Raw genomic sequence first — 17,296 nt, 5'->3', positions numbered from 1 at the left:
GTTACTTATGGTTTTTTTGTTGGTGTTACGTCATTTTCCTGTTCTTCCACATATGTGTGTTAGAGTTTAGTGCACAGCGCTTTGACTAACATTAAACATGAAACCACTGTAATCTCGCCACTCATGTTTTTTGGATGCGTCAGCCTTCTGTGTCTTTTGATAGTGGTGGGAGAGTCTGCTATTTCTCTCTCAAAATAATTGTTGGATACATTAAAGCTGGAAATAAACCACATTGGTTTGCTGCATACAAATTAGTAATATCTTTAAAACATTTCAAATCTGAGCCCCTTTAAAATCATATCCCAAAATACGTATATTGGACAATTACCTGAGCCATGAATAATCCCAATGAGTATATTGTTAATATTTTCTAATTTTTGCAACAACCAACATTTGAACATTTATTCTACATGGTTGTTTTTCAACATTTACTGATATACATTTACATGTCTGGTAGTTCAAACGCAGAAATGTTACTGTTGAAATTAAACCATTTGATTAAATTTTTGTTGATGGGGCAGTGGGGACGACTGTTAGATGTAGTGTCTTGTGTTGGGATCCTTCGTCCTAGGTTCTGAAAAATAGTTGTTCTGAAATATAATATTAAAAAATGCACTGAGCGGATATAAAGAAATTTTAGAGTTGGACGTGAACTCTGTGAACAATGCCTGCTTCAAGAATAACTGAGATGACGAGACACGTGGTTTGTCATTACGTTAACAGAAATGACCATCAGTGAAGATGCTAAATCAAGCAGTAGGGGTGGTATCAAATATGTCAGGATTCAGAGCAATCACAAGTTGATAAAAAGCCAGACTTATGTGATTTGATGAGATCCGTGTTAGGACAAGTGGAGAATTTAAGCTCTCAAACAGTAGAACTACCATGTAATATGAGAAGTGAAACAAAATCCAACAATCACCTTTTGGTGTGTGTGTGTGTGTGTGTGTGTGTGTGTGTGTGTGTGTGTGTGTGTGTGTGTGTGACAAAAGATGTGAACATGTTCAGTAAAAAAATAATTGTGATGCCACAGAGTAGAAAAGGGGAAGAAATTAAAATTTTTCTTAAGTTCACACTAGCACAGCCATAGGCGTTACCAGGCAGAAGGGGTGATACAGTTGTGCACCATAAAGAAACAATACTGTAAGTGGGTCACAGACATGAGCACACGTAGCTGCATTGACACCAGTAGCCAGGCACAAGTTACACTTTCAGAAACACGTCCACAAGAGAGAAATAGAGAGCAGCAAATTATACCTTGCATGCAATAACAGCTATCAGAGACTTGACAGTGCTGTTAAGAGCCTGTAACAAATTGTTAAGCAAACAAAGTGGTATGCGGTCTGCTGACAACTAGCAAAGAAGCAGGTCATAGTCACTCATCATGAACAGACCATTAGATCGTTGCTTCCCACCCATCTCCATAAATACAACAATCCATTTGATCATTAGGATCCATGATGTTTATACTGAAGTACTCGGTTCAATGATTACTATGGTGTAGGGCACCCATGTATCAGACGTTCCAGCATTTCTCATGAACACACAGCTTGCCATTCTCGAGATGGTAACATCCAAGTAACAATGATCTGCCACTCGTGGGACTTCACATTGGCTATCTATCACATTACTAATGGGTAGACTGACTGTCTTCCAGCACCAATACATCTCGTGGTGCTTATCACTCTAACACTGCCGTCATTACTGGGTGACAAGTCCATCCGGTGTCTCATTTTCTGATCACCACTGCAGATACTTCCAGATGCCAGAGCCTACCTGTCCAGTGGGGCCAGGAACAGCCTACTTCCAACAGCACAGTACATCTCAGTGGGTCCCCACTGGTCATCGTCACCTGAAGTGGGATTGACGATGCAGTTTTAGGTCATAATCTCATGCTACAGTTTCATCTGCCCGTCGGCAGCCCATGATATTTTGGCCAAATTGCTGGTGTAGCAGCCTTGGCTACCAGCACAACCAAGCTGGCAACAGGAGTCAGCGGAATTCCTCTGTTTTATTGGCACGAGGCCTCAGCCAAGGCTGATGAGAACACAAATAACAGTAAATCTGAGTAATAAATATTAACTTGCTAATCATGTTTGATTGCTCTACGGGTTCCACAAAAACATCGTGGCAACGTAGAGGTGTGTCTACTTGGCACCCCTACAGAATGGAATTTGAGAATATTTTGTATCAAAACATTTACGTTTGAATGGTGGTACAGTGTGGTTTAACTTGCCAGTGGAAAGCTTCCCTTAAGATAATTTATGTCCTGTTGATTTCTTGCAACACTGTAAAGAAAAGTTTGGACTTGGAATGTCAGATAATTAGATTACATTTGTTAAAAGTTTTGATGGGAAGGTATTGTCATGGGCCAATCAAAATCTTGATCAGTGGGAAACCTTTAATGATTTTAAGAAAAGTTTTTGAACCAGTTTTGGTCAGAGTCTGAGCAAGCTAGAATCAAGAGTGACTTTTTAATTGGGCCTATTTTCAGAGGAAGAAATGGAACTACTTAGGACTTTTGCAGGAATCAGTTAAAGAAATTACTACACTTAGATACACTTTTTATAAAATGAGCCAGATGGATACACGCAAAAGAAATTTGCCAGGAAGATTACAGTGGGATCTAGTTCATGGGTCAGATGAGTTCTTGATGTAGACAGATTAGATAGGACTATGGAGAGAAATCATTCACAAAACTTTAGCTGTGAGAATTGTCACCATGGCAGCTGTAGACATGAAAATCAAAATGGCAGGGCCAAGAGATTACAGTGGAAACAGAAGTGACTGAGGCTGGGAAAGAAATGTTGGTGACAGAAATGGAAGCTGGAATGGGAAAAATAGAGTATAAACAAATTGGAGACAGTATAGCAAGGGAGACTGTTAAGAAAACATCAGATTACCTCAATGAGGAGCTGCAGTTTTTGGATGAACGGATAAAATTACAATGGGACCTCTAACTTTTACTGGAATTCAAATAAGCAAAATAATTGTTACAGAGTTGAATCACACAAGCAGAGCATCAGATGAATCATATAAGCTTCAATAGCAAATTTTGTGATAATATGTGGAATAGTTAAGGAATAATCATGCTCAAAAATGTGTAGAGAATCCAAATTTGGGTGTAGAGGCTATAAGTGATTTTTACAACTGGTATAAGAGTGAGGTTGAAACTGGTAATGAAGAAAGTGAAATGTACATAAGCCCTAAGGAGGAGGTGAGTTTGTTTGAGGAGAAAGACGATAACTTAGTGAATGATAGTGCTGAGCTACATCAAGTTGTAAGGAGAATGCAAGGGGGGGGGGGGGAGGACAATGTTGAAAATAATACTGATGAAGGTAATGATGTTACAAGTATCTCTGTCAAGGAATGAGATGTTGAGGATTCTGAAGGTGAGCATAAAGTGTATATTGAAGCAAATAGAGATGAAATGAGGCTAAATGTTCATGATGTTTTTGTTGATGAATTCAGGGAAAATGTAGCACCAGAAAATGAGTTGTTACTTGTCTATGTTGATCAGTCCATAATCATTGGAAGAAGTAAAGGTAGAGTGGGATAACTTGTCATTTAAATCTATTTATAAATCTGGAAGGTAATGGGGAGAAACTTTTAATACAGTTATGGAGCAATGGACACTCCAAGTTGAATATCAACAATGTAGGAAAAGACAAATTGAAACTTACCATAAAGAAGTCACGTCAAGTTGCAGACAGGTGCAATTAAGACACCTACATAAAACTTTCACACGCACAACTTCCGACTCCAGCATCTTGGGCCAGAATGTCATGTCTTTTAATTGTACCTGTCCGCAACTTGATGTGTCTTCTTTATGGTAAGTAGCAATCTGTCTTTTCCTACTTTGTTAATATTATTGTGGGATCAGTTTGGGAACAATGCTGACAGGGTAATATTTTGGAGTCAATTAACAAAGATCAGTAGAGTGTTATGTGCAAACTGGTGGAAGTAAGTGAAAAAGAAACTACAGTGAAAAAGTTATAAGTAGTAATACGATTGCTTGTGTTCAGCATATGTTAAAAATTGATACTAGTAATGAAGATTCTGGTGCCTCTGCTAATTTAGTAAAAACTAAAAGGTGTGGAATTGGGGAAATTCCAGAGATGTCAAACATGATTATTTATATGAAGTTTCAGAAGGGAAAGGTGTTGGTAGGGATTAGATTGTCCATATTTTAACGTCAAAATAGACCAGTAGGAAGATAAGTGTCTAATTGACATGGGGGTCCTATATCTGGAATATCAGGAAAACTAAGGGATAAAATCAGGAATGCGAAAAATGAGTCTGAAGATGGGCAGCCTACATCTGAACTGTGAAGCTAAAATGTTTGTGATGTATCATGAGACCCGTAGCAAAGTTCGCACATTCGAACAGTTACAGAGGGTGTACACCAGAGATACGATAAACAGAATAGTACTAGATTTTTTTAGAGAGTAGTGGAGTGGATTAATGCAAAAAACAATGAAACTGTTGAACCCTTTTCTGATAGAATTTGAAAAGTGAAAGTGCAGACACATAAATTGACATAAAATCAAACAATGGAAAATCCAGGATGGAATGTAACAATACCAGAAAAGGAAAGTTGCTACTCACCATATAGTGGAGATGCTGAGTAGCGATAGGCACAATAAAAAGATTCACACAATTAAAGCTTTTGGCCATTAAGGCCTTTGTCAGCAGTAGACACACACACACACTCACATAAATGGAACTTGCACACACGTCTGCAGTCTCAGAGAGCTGAGACCACACTACAGATAGCAGCACCAGTGCATGATGGGGGTGGCGACTGGTTGGGGGTAAGGAGGAGGCTCAGGCAGGGAGGGGGAGGGATAGTATGGTTGGAGTGGCAGACAGTCAAGTGTTGCAGTTTAGACGGAAGGCAGGAGAGAAGGTGCGGAGGGGGGAGGGGGTAAGTAGCGGAAAGGAGAGAAATAAAAGAAATGTCGTTTTCACTTGTGGAACAACCTTGTTTATAACTTTCAAAAGTAGTTTATGTTCTCCCGATAGCGGCAAGAGACAAGTTGTGCATGTATCCTGTAAGGTTCACACAAACTTTGCTCTCTATGCACAGAACTTGGACAATTTTATTGGCATGTTGGGGAATTCCTCTTGATATATAGCATGTGCTTCTTTCAATGTCATGATCGTGTACCTCTTCCGGACTTTGGTTTTTCCACCTTCCTTATCACATAATCTTTCATTCCAGGAGGTTGTCACGAAATGTCATCTTGTACATAAAAAGTAACAACAGCTTCTTCTGTGCCTGGACTTAGGTGCTGAATTTGATTTTTCACCTGTTGTTTGTTTACCAAAACTCCATGGGCAGCAGCTAATTCCAAGACAGCTTTATTGCACTTCTAGATAAACAAGTTTCCACACGTGTAACTGCTTTGCTTAATGTAGCTGGGAATTTATATGGACTATTGGTGTGAATGACGCAAGAATCATCAACATTGCCTTCACTGCTGCCTCTAACTTTATTTGTGAATCTTCTTTAATTATGTCTCTCTTTTTCTCTTTGCTTCTTAAATAGAGCAACAGTTACATTTTGTCATTTCAGCCTTTTCCTTTCCCTGTCCTTTCTCTTAATCTCATCACTTAACTCTTTTTTTGTGAGTCATTTCCAGTATTTACTCATTTTCTCAACTGGTGTGAGAGGCATGATAACAACTGTAAAAATGAAGTTTCTTGTTTGAGAATTATTGTGGAAACAGTGTAATTGCTAGAAATAAGCCAATATCTATTTTAAATAAAAAATTATATTCAATATAATAATCTAAAAACACAATACATAAAAATGTCTCTGTTACTTAGGCATAATACATAGTGACCTTCAAAGATAATTAACATTCTGTTGCAGTACATAGGAAGTCAGTAACTTATTTTTCTACAGGGAATATTAAGGCTTTCTTATAATTTGGCATTTCCATTTCTTCCCAAAGAAAGCATAGGTTATGGAAGAAGAAATACTGTTTGTCAAAATAATCAACTCCATTCTACATGTAGTATGCAGCCATTTAGTCATTTCATTGTAATCTTTACCAAAGCAGCTTATTAACTCACCTTTCAGCAGTTATTCTTCAGACTCACTGGATATAAGTATCTTCTCTCTGAAAAGTACATTCTTGGTTTGTGGGACTTCCCCACTTTCCCTCCAATTTTTACTAATTTTGTGGCCAACACATAAAATTGCAGTATAGCCAACATATAAATGTATTTGACCTACAACATCTTAAGGAATATCAGTCAAATTCAGTTATAAAATTCCATTACTCCATTTATGTCATTCCATTACTGCATGTGTGTCATTTCATTACCATTACAAAATATTGTTTATAATGAATATTTCTTCTCTACTGGGAGGCTTTTATCTATCTTGTAAATCTGTATTTGCTTGCCTATTTTCAGGATTCTATGAAATTGCATTGGCATGAAAAACAAATTTCAGGCTTTTCTCAGTAACGCAATGACAGGAGATAACAATAAAAAATAAATCAGCCTGGGGACTTTACTAATTAAATAATATCAATATAAGCTATTGAAATGGGCTGGCTTAAGATACTTGTTAAGTTTTTCAGATACATTCTGTTAATAAATCACTTTACAATGCATCATTGTAGTACTTCTGAAAACTTAATTTCGTAGAGATTCTAGAAACTGAAATTTTGGACAAGCTATAAAGCCATTTGTTCAGTTCGAGCACTTCTTAACATCAAAAAAAAAAAAAAAAAAAAAAAAAAAAAAAAAAAAAAAAAAAAATGTGTTTCAGTGAATAGAACTGATAATCACATTTGTAATAAGAATATTTTCAATTTTTAAGGTTGCGTGTCCATGTTCTCATGGAACAGCCACTCCCTCACAGCTGTGCGAAAGGCTAATAATAGTAGAGGTATCAGCATAGTCTGTTGCACATAAGCGCTACCTGTAACATCCGGTGAAACATTTCCACCATCCCATTATTTGCTGAATGGTAAATGGTTATGCATAGATGGTTGCAGCCGCAGATATTCATTACTTCAGTGAACAGCTATGATTCCGATTGACGACCTCCAAGTGTCGTGACCGAGTGTGGAATTTCGAAACATGTGGATCACTCACCAACTAATACTTCGCCAGTTACTGCTCAGTGGCGGATTTAAAAATTTTGCGTCCCTAGGCACACCATATTATATGCACCCGCAACCCCCCCCCCCCCCCCAAAAAAAAAAAAAAACATGTTTTAAATAATAACTATTACCCGATCAGTTCACAATTGCCGTTTTGGTTGGAGGCGCTGTGAACTGTTTGCATCAGCGATGCAAACTAGTAGCGCTCAATCAAAATGTAATATGGTTCCTGAACTGTACTTGGTGTACGGCAGCGGATAAAACAAACTTAAAACTGCATTGTGTTAACGCATTCTTCTGTCGAAAGACAACAGAAATCAACACAAGGAAAATAACTTTTCTTTTATGGCCTAAAAATTCAGCAGAGCGTGCAGGAGACAACGGATTTTTGTTGTACATTCACTTTTAATATGTAGGTTTACGCGAAGCCGTTGAAAATGAAAATAAAAAAAAGTTGCGTTACGATCTAAAAATTGAAGCGGACGTGTCTTACATTAGAAATTAATACGTACTTTTCAGAGATGCGTTCAAAATTAAACTGTCATTTTACGATCTAATAACACGAATGTGTAGCAGATAAAAAAGACACGTTCGGTATTAATACGTGAATCTATAGGAAAGCGTAAGAAATGAAAATGAAATAGAGATTTCGGGTCAAACTAATAACTAAATACAGACGAACAAACACAGAACTGGATTTGCTGTTATATAAGGTAGTAGTTAACGTGTGAACATTAGGGTCTGCGTAGCTAGATGCTGTATAATAAGTGTATACAATACCTTTAATCTATGTAAGGGCTGAACAGTTTTGTACTGCAGCTACTGCTCAACATAGCTCTTTCTAAAGGTATTAGCAAAGCTTTTACGTATTTATCGACAAAACTGAACTACTTTATTTATTAACACTTTTTCATCTGAGCATACTCTCCGATAACGATTCGGCGATAACTATATTCAGCAGACGCCAAGAATACGCATCAGTTGTAATATACACAGTATCAGTATGACTTGTCGGTACAGCGCCGAGCGGCCTGGGTCATTCGGGTATTGTTTAGTATTGTCGGGCGCCCTCGGTCACGTCTGGACATAAAAGCGGTTTAGTTCCGCATTTTGCCATCAGCAGTTATAAAATAAACAGGTAATAAGTAGTTTGTAAATCCAATGAATGTGCTCTGAGTTATAATAAAAATCACCTTATAATCTTAAATTTTTAAAACAAATATGAATAAATAAACTAACTCACTAGTCAGCCAAGTTTGCCATTATCAAAAATGGCTCTGAGCACTATGGGACTTAACATCTGAGGTCATCAGTCCCCTAGACTTAGAACTATTTAAACCTAACTAACCTAAGGACATCACACACATCCATGCCCGAGGCAGGTTTCGAACCTGCGACCGTAGCAGTCGCGCGGTTTCGAACTGAAGCCCCTAGAACCGCTCGGTCACCGCGGCCAGCATGCCATTATTTTTGATAATGATATAGATATGATCGTATGGCATTGTTAGCCAGGAGGCCCCATTCGGGGGAGTTCGGCCGCTGTATTGCAAGTCCTTTTTAGTTGACGCCACTTCGGCGACTTGCGAGTCAATGATGATGAAGGACACACAACACCCAGCTCCTGCCGGGAATCGAACTCGTACCCCCTGCTTGGTAGGCTGTAATGCTAACGCTACGCTACGGAGGCGGACTCTTTGATAATATATTCATAGTGCAGACGGTTATCACTTAGGAGGTCGGCTTCGATGTGAGGATTGACATCTCTCCTGAGACAATGTAGAACGTAGGTACGATTTCAGTCATTTAAGAGACGAAAACGAGCATTCTGCTGAACAATTTATAAGTGCCATACATACGAGGGTCACTCCAAAAGAAATGCACACTATTTTTTAAAAAATCCAATCTTTTATTCTACATGTTTGAAAGTTTTACAGTGTGTAGATACATCCTTTAGGAACAATATTTTCTTTTCTCTACATAATTTCCATCCCTCTAAACTGCCTTACGCCATCTAGGAACCAGCGCCTGTATACCCGCACGGTAAAATTCTGGACCAACCTGTTGGAGCCACTGTTTGGCAGCGTGCACAAGGGAGTCATTATCTTCAAACCTTGTTCCACTAAGAGAGTCTTTCAGTTTCCCAAGGAGATGATAGTCACATGGAGCCAGATCAGGACTGTAAGGCGGGTGTTTCAGTGTTGTCCATCCGAGTTTCGTGATCGCTTCCATGGTTTTTTGACTGACATGTGGCCGTACATTGTTGTGCAACAGCAAAACATCCTGCTTTTGCTGCTGTGGTCGAACACGACTCAGTTAAGCTTGAAGTTTCTTCAGTGTCGTCACATATGCATCAGAATTTATGGTGGTTCCACTTGGCACGATGTCCACAAGCAAGAATCCTTCGGAATCGAAAAACACTATAGCCATAACTTTTCCAGCAGAAGGTGTGGTTTCGAATTTTTTTTTTTTTTCCTGGGTGAATTAGCATGATGTCACTCCATTGATTGCCTCTTCGTGTCTGGTGAAAAATGATGGAGCCATGTATCATCACCTGTCACAATTCTTCCAAGAAATTCATCTCCACCATTCTGGTACTGTTCCAAAAGTTCACTGCATACAGTTTTTCTTGTTTCTCTGTGAGGCACTCTGAACATCCTGGTAACCCACCTGGCACAAACCTTTTTAACGGCAACACTTTCTGTATTCTGCAAACACTTCCTTCCCCTATCCCAATGTAGCGTGACAATTCATTCACTGTGATGTGTCTGTCAGCAGTCACCAATTCGTTAACTCTCTGCACACTGTCTGGAGTGGGTGCAGTACGAGGCCTGCCGCTACGAGGACAATCCTCAATATTGCCATGCCTGCTTTCAGCACGTAACCTGCTTGCCAACCGACTAACTGTGCTGCGATCGATAGCAGCATCTTCATACACCTTTTTCAATCTCTTGTGGATGTTTCCCACTGTCTCGTTTTCAGAGCACAGGAATTCTATGACAGCATGTTGCTTCTGACGGACGTCAAGTGTAGCAGCCATCTTGAAGACATGCTGTGACAGCGCCACTCACGGGAACAGGTTAAACTAAGTTTGAAAACAAGCGGGAAGTATGTATCTACACACTGTAAAACTTTCACACATGCAGAATGAAAACTGTATTTTTACAAAAATAGTGTGCATTTCTTTTGGAGTGACCCTCGTGGAAATATTCTAAGAGTAATGTCAACATTCGGAAACACGGACTATAACCTCTCTTTTCGTAAAAATTTACTCATTTCGACTGGTATATCACTAATCTCAGGAGATTTCAAAAGTTCCGCAAAATGTACACATTCACTAGTGAAGGAAGGCTCTTAAGGTTACTGAAAACTGTGAAGGAGTCCAACAGTGTTCTATAGCTTTCCTTCCTCCTCACTAATTCGGCGTACAAGTTGTCGAGTACTGGGAGAAATGTTTCGACTCTAAATTTTTTCCTTCCAGTCAGAAAAACTTATTCAGAGTTCGCTTCTTCGCCGTCATGAAGTTTGCGTTTTCGTGATCTTTTATAGGTCCATTCATAGTCTATGTCAGTCACAATCTCCTTGGATTTATTTTCATTACAGTCAAACATGCCACGAGTGGATGCAATAAAAGCCTACAAGTGATCAATATAATTCATGCACTGTTTTAGTATCAATATTTACACTTTACAATTTCAGATTTACACTATTAAATCTCTGGAGTATGTTCTTCCAAACTGTCTTCGTGAATACTGTTTCTAGTCTGCTGAGTTGTCTCAGCACTGTGTAGAAGCAGAGAAAAAATTATAAAGGTTTTGCACTACATTGAAAAATGAACATGCTTCCCGACAACAGCTTGCAGCACTAGTGCCATAGACTTAGTAAATAAAAACTAGACCGCGCATTGGCGCTAGTGTCGCGTCCCCACTTTGAACATGATAGAAGCCGCCATTTGCAGGGAAACAGTGCGTAAACATGCTACGTTCGTGTGCTGCTTGTAATTGTAACAGTAAGAATGGAAGCTAAGACGAAGACGGGAACAATGTTACATTTCACAGGTCAGTCATTTCTGGTTGTTTGTTACTTTCTATTACTTGTATATAGTATTTTCGTGGAGAAATAATACATCATGAGCGTTTGTTTTTGTTTAGGTTTCCCCTTACAAATGATTTTCTAAATCGGAAAGGGATAGTTGCTACTCGGAGAGAGAACTTCCAACCGACAGCAAATCATTTGCGGTGCTCTCTTCATTTTGAAGAGAATTGTTACTTGGAAAATTATGTAAATAGACGTCAACTGAAGGACGATGCTATACCGACAGTATTTGGATTTCCAGCTCATTTAAAAAAGGTATATTATCCTGGAAATCGTGCAATATAGGTCTAGGTTAAATAGTGTGGAAATACTGTCAGTGTGTATAATTTTGGACGTTCCTTTTCCAGGTTACCAAGGCAAGGCCAAGAAATGTTGGGACAGCAGAAAACGTGAGTGTGGATGTGCACCTTTCTGGTTACACTGGAGACCACAATTATTCAATTCCATCAAGTCCAAGTAAGGTGAAGGAAAAGTTCGAAAAAACTGAAGAAAGGAAGGAAGCAAAAATTGTGCGATATAAGACTAAGTTAAATACAGTGAACAAAAAGTGCAAAAGACAGACGCAGAAGGTTTTCAAATTAGAAAATATTTTAGAAGAACTGAAAGTTAAAAACTTAGTAAACGATAAAGTAATCTCGTTTATTAACGCTACTGACAATGACATGTTAGTGGAGATGGCCATTACAATGTTGTATGTTGTAAATGTCAGTGTGTTAGCTGTTACTTGTGATGGACTTTCCACTAATATTGCAATGGCAAGGGAGTTAAGTGCAAATATAATCGTACTGTCTGCTACTTTAAAAGTTTCGTGTAATTATCTAATGCAAATAACTCGATGTAAACTCACTCCACCTTGTCATGAAAGAGCCTTACATTCTTAAATTTCGCGTCTCTATGCAGACGTATTTCGGAAATTAGGACACTTCATTCCTTTAAGTACACTTTTAAAATAGGCTCGAGTACTCAGTATTTTTTTTAAACAAACATGTGTATAATGTGCTTCAGTTTGCTCTTGTTGCGTCTCATATACTTCAAATCACAACCCCAGTACTAGGATTCACCCCTGCAAATGGCGGCGATCAGCTGCTTCAATTAGGTAGTGGTGGGCAGGAAATCGCGTATCTGTTAGAAATCACAGTGACTGAGAAGTCACAGATATCACAGTAGCAACATTACAGAATCTAACTGCGATTTCAGTCACAGTTAGCAGTCGCAAGTAGTATTTCATATTCAAAGACGTGAGCCATCTATTGGTCGAATTTAGCACTGCTTTCTGCGATTTCAGTGACAAGTCGCAACTAAGAGTCGCAAGTAGCAACTAAAAAGCGCGATTAACAGTGGCATCTGCTGGCCAAAGTTCGTACTACGTCCATCTCTGCGGTACGGTATGGAGTCCAACTGCGATTTCCGTGACAAGTCGCAACTAAGAGTCGCAAGTAGCAACTAAAAAGCGCAGTTAACAGTGCCATCTGTTGGCCAAAGTTCGTACTACGTCCATCTCTGCGATACGGTATCGTGTCTAACTGCGATTTCCGTGACAAGTCGCAACTAAGAGTCGTAAGTAGCAACTAGAAAGCGCGGTTAACAGTGCCATCTGTGGGTCAAAGTTCGTACTACGCCCATCTCTGCGATACACTATAGAGTCCAACTGCGATTTCCGTGACAAGTCGCAACTAAGAGTCGCAAGTAGCAACTAAAAAGCGCAGTTAGCACTGCCATCTGTTGAGCAAAGTTCATACTACGCTATTCGCTACCGAGTCAAACTGCGATTTCTGTGACAAATCGCAACTAAGAGTCGCAAGTAGCAACTAAAAAGCGCAGTTAACATACTTTTCCTAGTGTCATCTGTTGACCGACGTACATACTTCGTTATGAGAGCCTTGTGCCTCACGAGATCAATGTGCTGTTTGTGCATGTGAAGGGCTTATTTCAATAGTGGTACAAGTCCATTTTTGTTCATTTTGAGATACAGAGTCGTAAAGTTAAATGAGCGCTGACAAATCTGCATTTGAGATACCAGAAATATTCAAGCATATGGCTTCTTGCTAGAGATGAACCTTTATTTATGTTTCTTTGGATCACTAATTTCAGAAGCATTATAGACAGAAAAGTGGAGGTAATGGACTTGTACCACTATTGAAATAAGCCCTTCATATTATATGACGACATGCACATTCAGCATCAGTTATGGTTGGTCAAATACTGCTGTGACTCTGAATGTATTATATTAATAAGAAACAACATTGCCTTTTTCTCCTGAAAATATCAAGTAACGTAACAAATGTGTTTGATTCTGCTTCCAATATGACAGTTTTGGTTAATACTCCACATGCCTACAGGACTTTGCAATGTTAACACAGCAGAACTCAGACATCCGTATAAGTGTAGAGAAATGAAAACAGTCATATGAATGCCTCACTTTTGTTCCGACACAGTTCAAGACTCGGGAGAAAAGTTTTACACCTGGTGTTCTACATGGCAACTTCACACACAAGAACTTTTTGCCGACACTACTACCACCTACATAAGTAAGCTTTTCCTGTGTTACTTTCAAGTAATGCACTTAAGCTATTCCTGATTTAACTGGAAGATCTGTACTTCCCACTTTCATATCAACAGCCTCAAAATGCATATTGTAGACTTCGAGATAAGTTACAAGTCAGTGTCACACCAAGATTGTGGAGAAAGGGGGGGGGGCGGCATGTCACTCTCCAACAAGTGTTTACCAATAAGTAAGTGGCGGAAAATTATGGGTATAGGACGACTTAAACATGTGGAAAATGAGATTTTTATTATTCACTCACTGTATTTGACATTTATTATTCCTTTAAAACCGCACAACAACTTCAATAAAACACAGTTTAATCATTCACACACTTATTTTACAATTATTTCACTTTTAAACTGCAAATCCTCTAAGAGCTGTCTTGAATCTTCACAAGTCTCTCTCAAAAACAGCCTTGATGTGGATAGATACATACAGCAACCAGTAATCAGAGTCAGAACTGTGTCTGCAAAAACACAAGGATTATTAAACAATTTTTGCTGTCATTAATTACTAGCAATATAATTGACAGAGTAGATTGCTAATATTTGCTATAATGAATATCACATTTGCAAGAACAATCTCACTGAAGTAATTAAGTCCATCGAAACGCTTAGAAACTAACCTCTCGTCTGACGAAAACGGTCTAAAGACGCAGTGGCAATTTCTTCAGATCTGTTGACAATGATATTTTGAGTTATCACTTTACTGAGTGACTGAAATGTAGTTCAGGTACCTGTGAACATAACAATATGTTAGAATTCATTTTCTAAATACGAACTATTATGGTACTGTACGGCTACTTACATATTAATTACACTATTAATATTTTCACAGTTGTTTCTTTAATACAAAATTAAAGCCAACGGAAGAAAAAACGTAAAACATACTTGCCAATGACAGGTTTGTTGAGATGCAATTTTCTGTGTTGACAGATGTAACTTTTTCATACGGTGGTAAGCCGCAGAAATCGCAGGAATCACAGAAATCGCAGAAGTAGCAGAAATCGCAGAAGTAGCAGAAATCGCAGAAGTAGCAGAAATCGCGGAAGTAGCAGAAATAGCAGTGGCGGAGGGATACACGACCTATGTTCCTTAACTGCGACTCTTAACTGCGACAATTCACATTTAAGAATAACAGATACTGAAAAGTAGCATTCACAGAAATCACTGATATCGGAAAATCGCAGTTTAGCCCATCACTACAATTAGGGGACAGTTGCCTCGCTTCTCCGCTACGGCGTGGTAGGGGCTTGACTAGTGCCGACTAAATTCAAAGAAAGTGCTGCACTAGGCACACAATGCGCTTTCGGATTTCGTTCTTTCATGCGTGCCGGCAAACCAGTGTAGGTTCCTGACATATTGCTTGCGTTGTCGTATGACTGGCCCCTACAATTAGGAATTTGTAGACAGGGCTTTTAGTACAGCCTCAGCCAAGTTCTCGGTCCTGTATGCCGGGTTTGGTAAAAACAGAAGGGCGCTTGGGCGCCAAAACTCTTGTGTTTTTTACAGTCATTTCAAGTATAGCATTTATTTGTTGCAAGTAGTAATTTTTCTCTGTTTGGTTAAGTTCGCAACAATCTGCCAACTGATTAATAATGTTTCTGGCGTCACGATGAAGAACAGGGTAATCGGCGTGTCGAAGCTAACCTCGATGGCCAGCTTTTACATTTCTAATTGTTGTGCTGTGTGGCGTTTGTTACATGCAAGGGGTTTGTTGCATGAACTAAATTCTCGAGAGCTGTTGACATCTAATAATCGGTGCCAGTGTTGCCAATTTAGCGACTTTGTCGCTAGAAATGGCGACTTTTGCCTTCGTCTTAGCGACAAAAAAAACTTTTTAGCGACAAAAATTATTTAGCGACTTATCTGGCGACTTTGAAGTACTGACGACTTTTGAAGTACTAATCAAAACTACTTTGGACCAGTATTTTCATTACCAAAACTAAGATTTTAACTATAGAATGGGTACTGCACTGACTTTGTTCTAGATTTACTAAGTTAAATCAAGTTCTTAGCAGATCATGTAGCATTGTTCAGCATTTAGTAAACCTGAATGTGGGAACTGCCTACAGAGTAAGAAAACCTTGGCTATAGAACAATTCATTATTCATTACCCACTAGCCTGTTATCGTAGATAGCGTATCGATCTATAATTCTTCAACTTTTGAACTCCCTTTGTTTTTCGAATCGACAAAAAACATGGGTAATATTAAGTATAATAAAATACATTTCTGTCCAGCAGCCTCTAATTTTTCGTAAAGTTAACTCGCAGTCAAATGCACAGTGGTGACGCAAGAACAGTTCGGTGGGGGTATCTCACATTATTACGTTTTAAACAATGAACAATAGGACTGATATTGAGTTACCGAGTGAGTATATTGTTTCATGACCTCTAGTTCGTCTGAGTTTTACTGTATTTTCAGTGATTATAAATTGGTGAAACTTATGTTGTGGTGGCTTACATAATGGATTGACCGCTGAAGAAGAAGAAGCAGTACGCTAAAAAATATCGGGATGCATGGGAAGCAGAACCTGAATTCAATGGGTGGCTGAAACCAGACTTATCCGAGGCAAGATTTCAAGTATGTGCAACAGAGTTTTATGCTAAATTGTGTGATATTAGAAAGCATTCGAAAACAAACAGTTGATTTAAAAAAAACTCAAACAACCTTACCTGTGAAAATTGTTCCGAAAACTACAGTTAGAATAGCAAACAGAGTGGAAGGCGCCCTTTCTTTATTTATTGCTGAACATTGTTCTATTTCAGTTGATTTAAAAAAAAAACACAAACAACCTTACCTGTGAAAATTGTTCCGAAAACTACAGTTAGAATAGCAAACAGAGCGGAAGGCGCCCTTTCTTTATTTATTGCTGAACATTGTTCTATTTCAGTTGATTTAAAAAAAAACACAAACAACCTTACCTGTGAAAATTGTTCTGAAAACTACAGTTAGAATAGCAAACAGAGCGGAAGGCGCCCTTTCTTTATTTATTGCTGAACATTGTTCTATTTCAGCTGTAGATCATTTAGGAATACTGTGCAAGAAGGTGTTTTCCTGTGATGAGGGCGCTAAAAACATGCAATTACATAGTACAAAGTGCACTAACATTATAACTGAAGTTTTGGCTCCATATTTTACACAATCATTGGTTGAAGATATAGGTAACCAAAAATACAGTGTATTAATAGATGAATCCACAGATGTATCAATATCTAAAATGCTAGGTATCGTTATACGGTACTATAGTGTAAACAACCAAACCATTAGATCAGCATTTCTCAAACTCGCTGTAGTAGAAACTGCAGATGCAAGAAATCTGGCTGCTGTTCTTGTGAATTCTTTGAAAGATCTCAAACTTCCAATCGCTAATATGGTAGGAATTGGCACAGATAACACTTCTGCAATAGTTGGAATAAACAATGGGCTTTTCGAACAACTCAAGAGAGAATATGGTTTGAAACATTTGGTACTGATCCGTAGCATTTGTCACTCTCTTCAACTTGCAGTTTCGCACCCCTCAGTGACTACCAT

General features: G+C 38.6%; 1 protein-coding gene across 1 annotated transcript; it reads left to right on the top strand.

Moving 5' to 3' along the window:
* Positions 1-3,193: 3,193 nt before the first annotated feature.
* On the top strand, positions 3,194-12,097 carry LOC126188517 (THAP domain-containing protein 1-like). Its single transcript, XM_049930118.1, has 3 exons — positions 3,194-3,217; positions 11,226-11,471; positions 11,564-12,097. The coding sequence occupies exons 1-3, from the start codon at positions 3,194-3,196 to the stop codon at positions 12,095-12,097; spliced, it is 804 nt and encodes a 267-aa protein (XP_049786075.1).
* The last annotated feature ends 5,199 nt before the right edge of the window (positions 12,098-17,296 follow it).

This window comes from Schistocerca cancellata, chromosome 5, assembly GCF_023864275.1.
Source record: "Schistocerca cancellata isolate TAMUIC-IGC-003103 chromosome 5, iqSchCanc2.1, whole genome shotgun sequence".
Taxonomy (NCBI): Eukaryota; Metazoa; Arthropoda; class Insecta; order Orthoptera; family Acrididae; genus Schistocerca; species Schistocerca cancellata.
The sequence above is the reverse complement of the archived record's forward strand: the minus strand, read 5'-3'. Positions and strand labels throughout refer to the sequence as shown.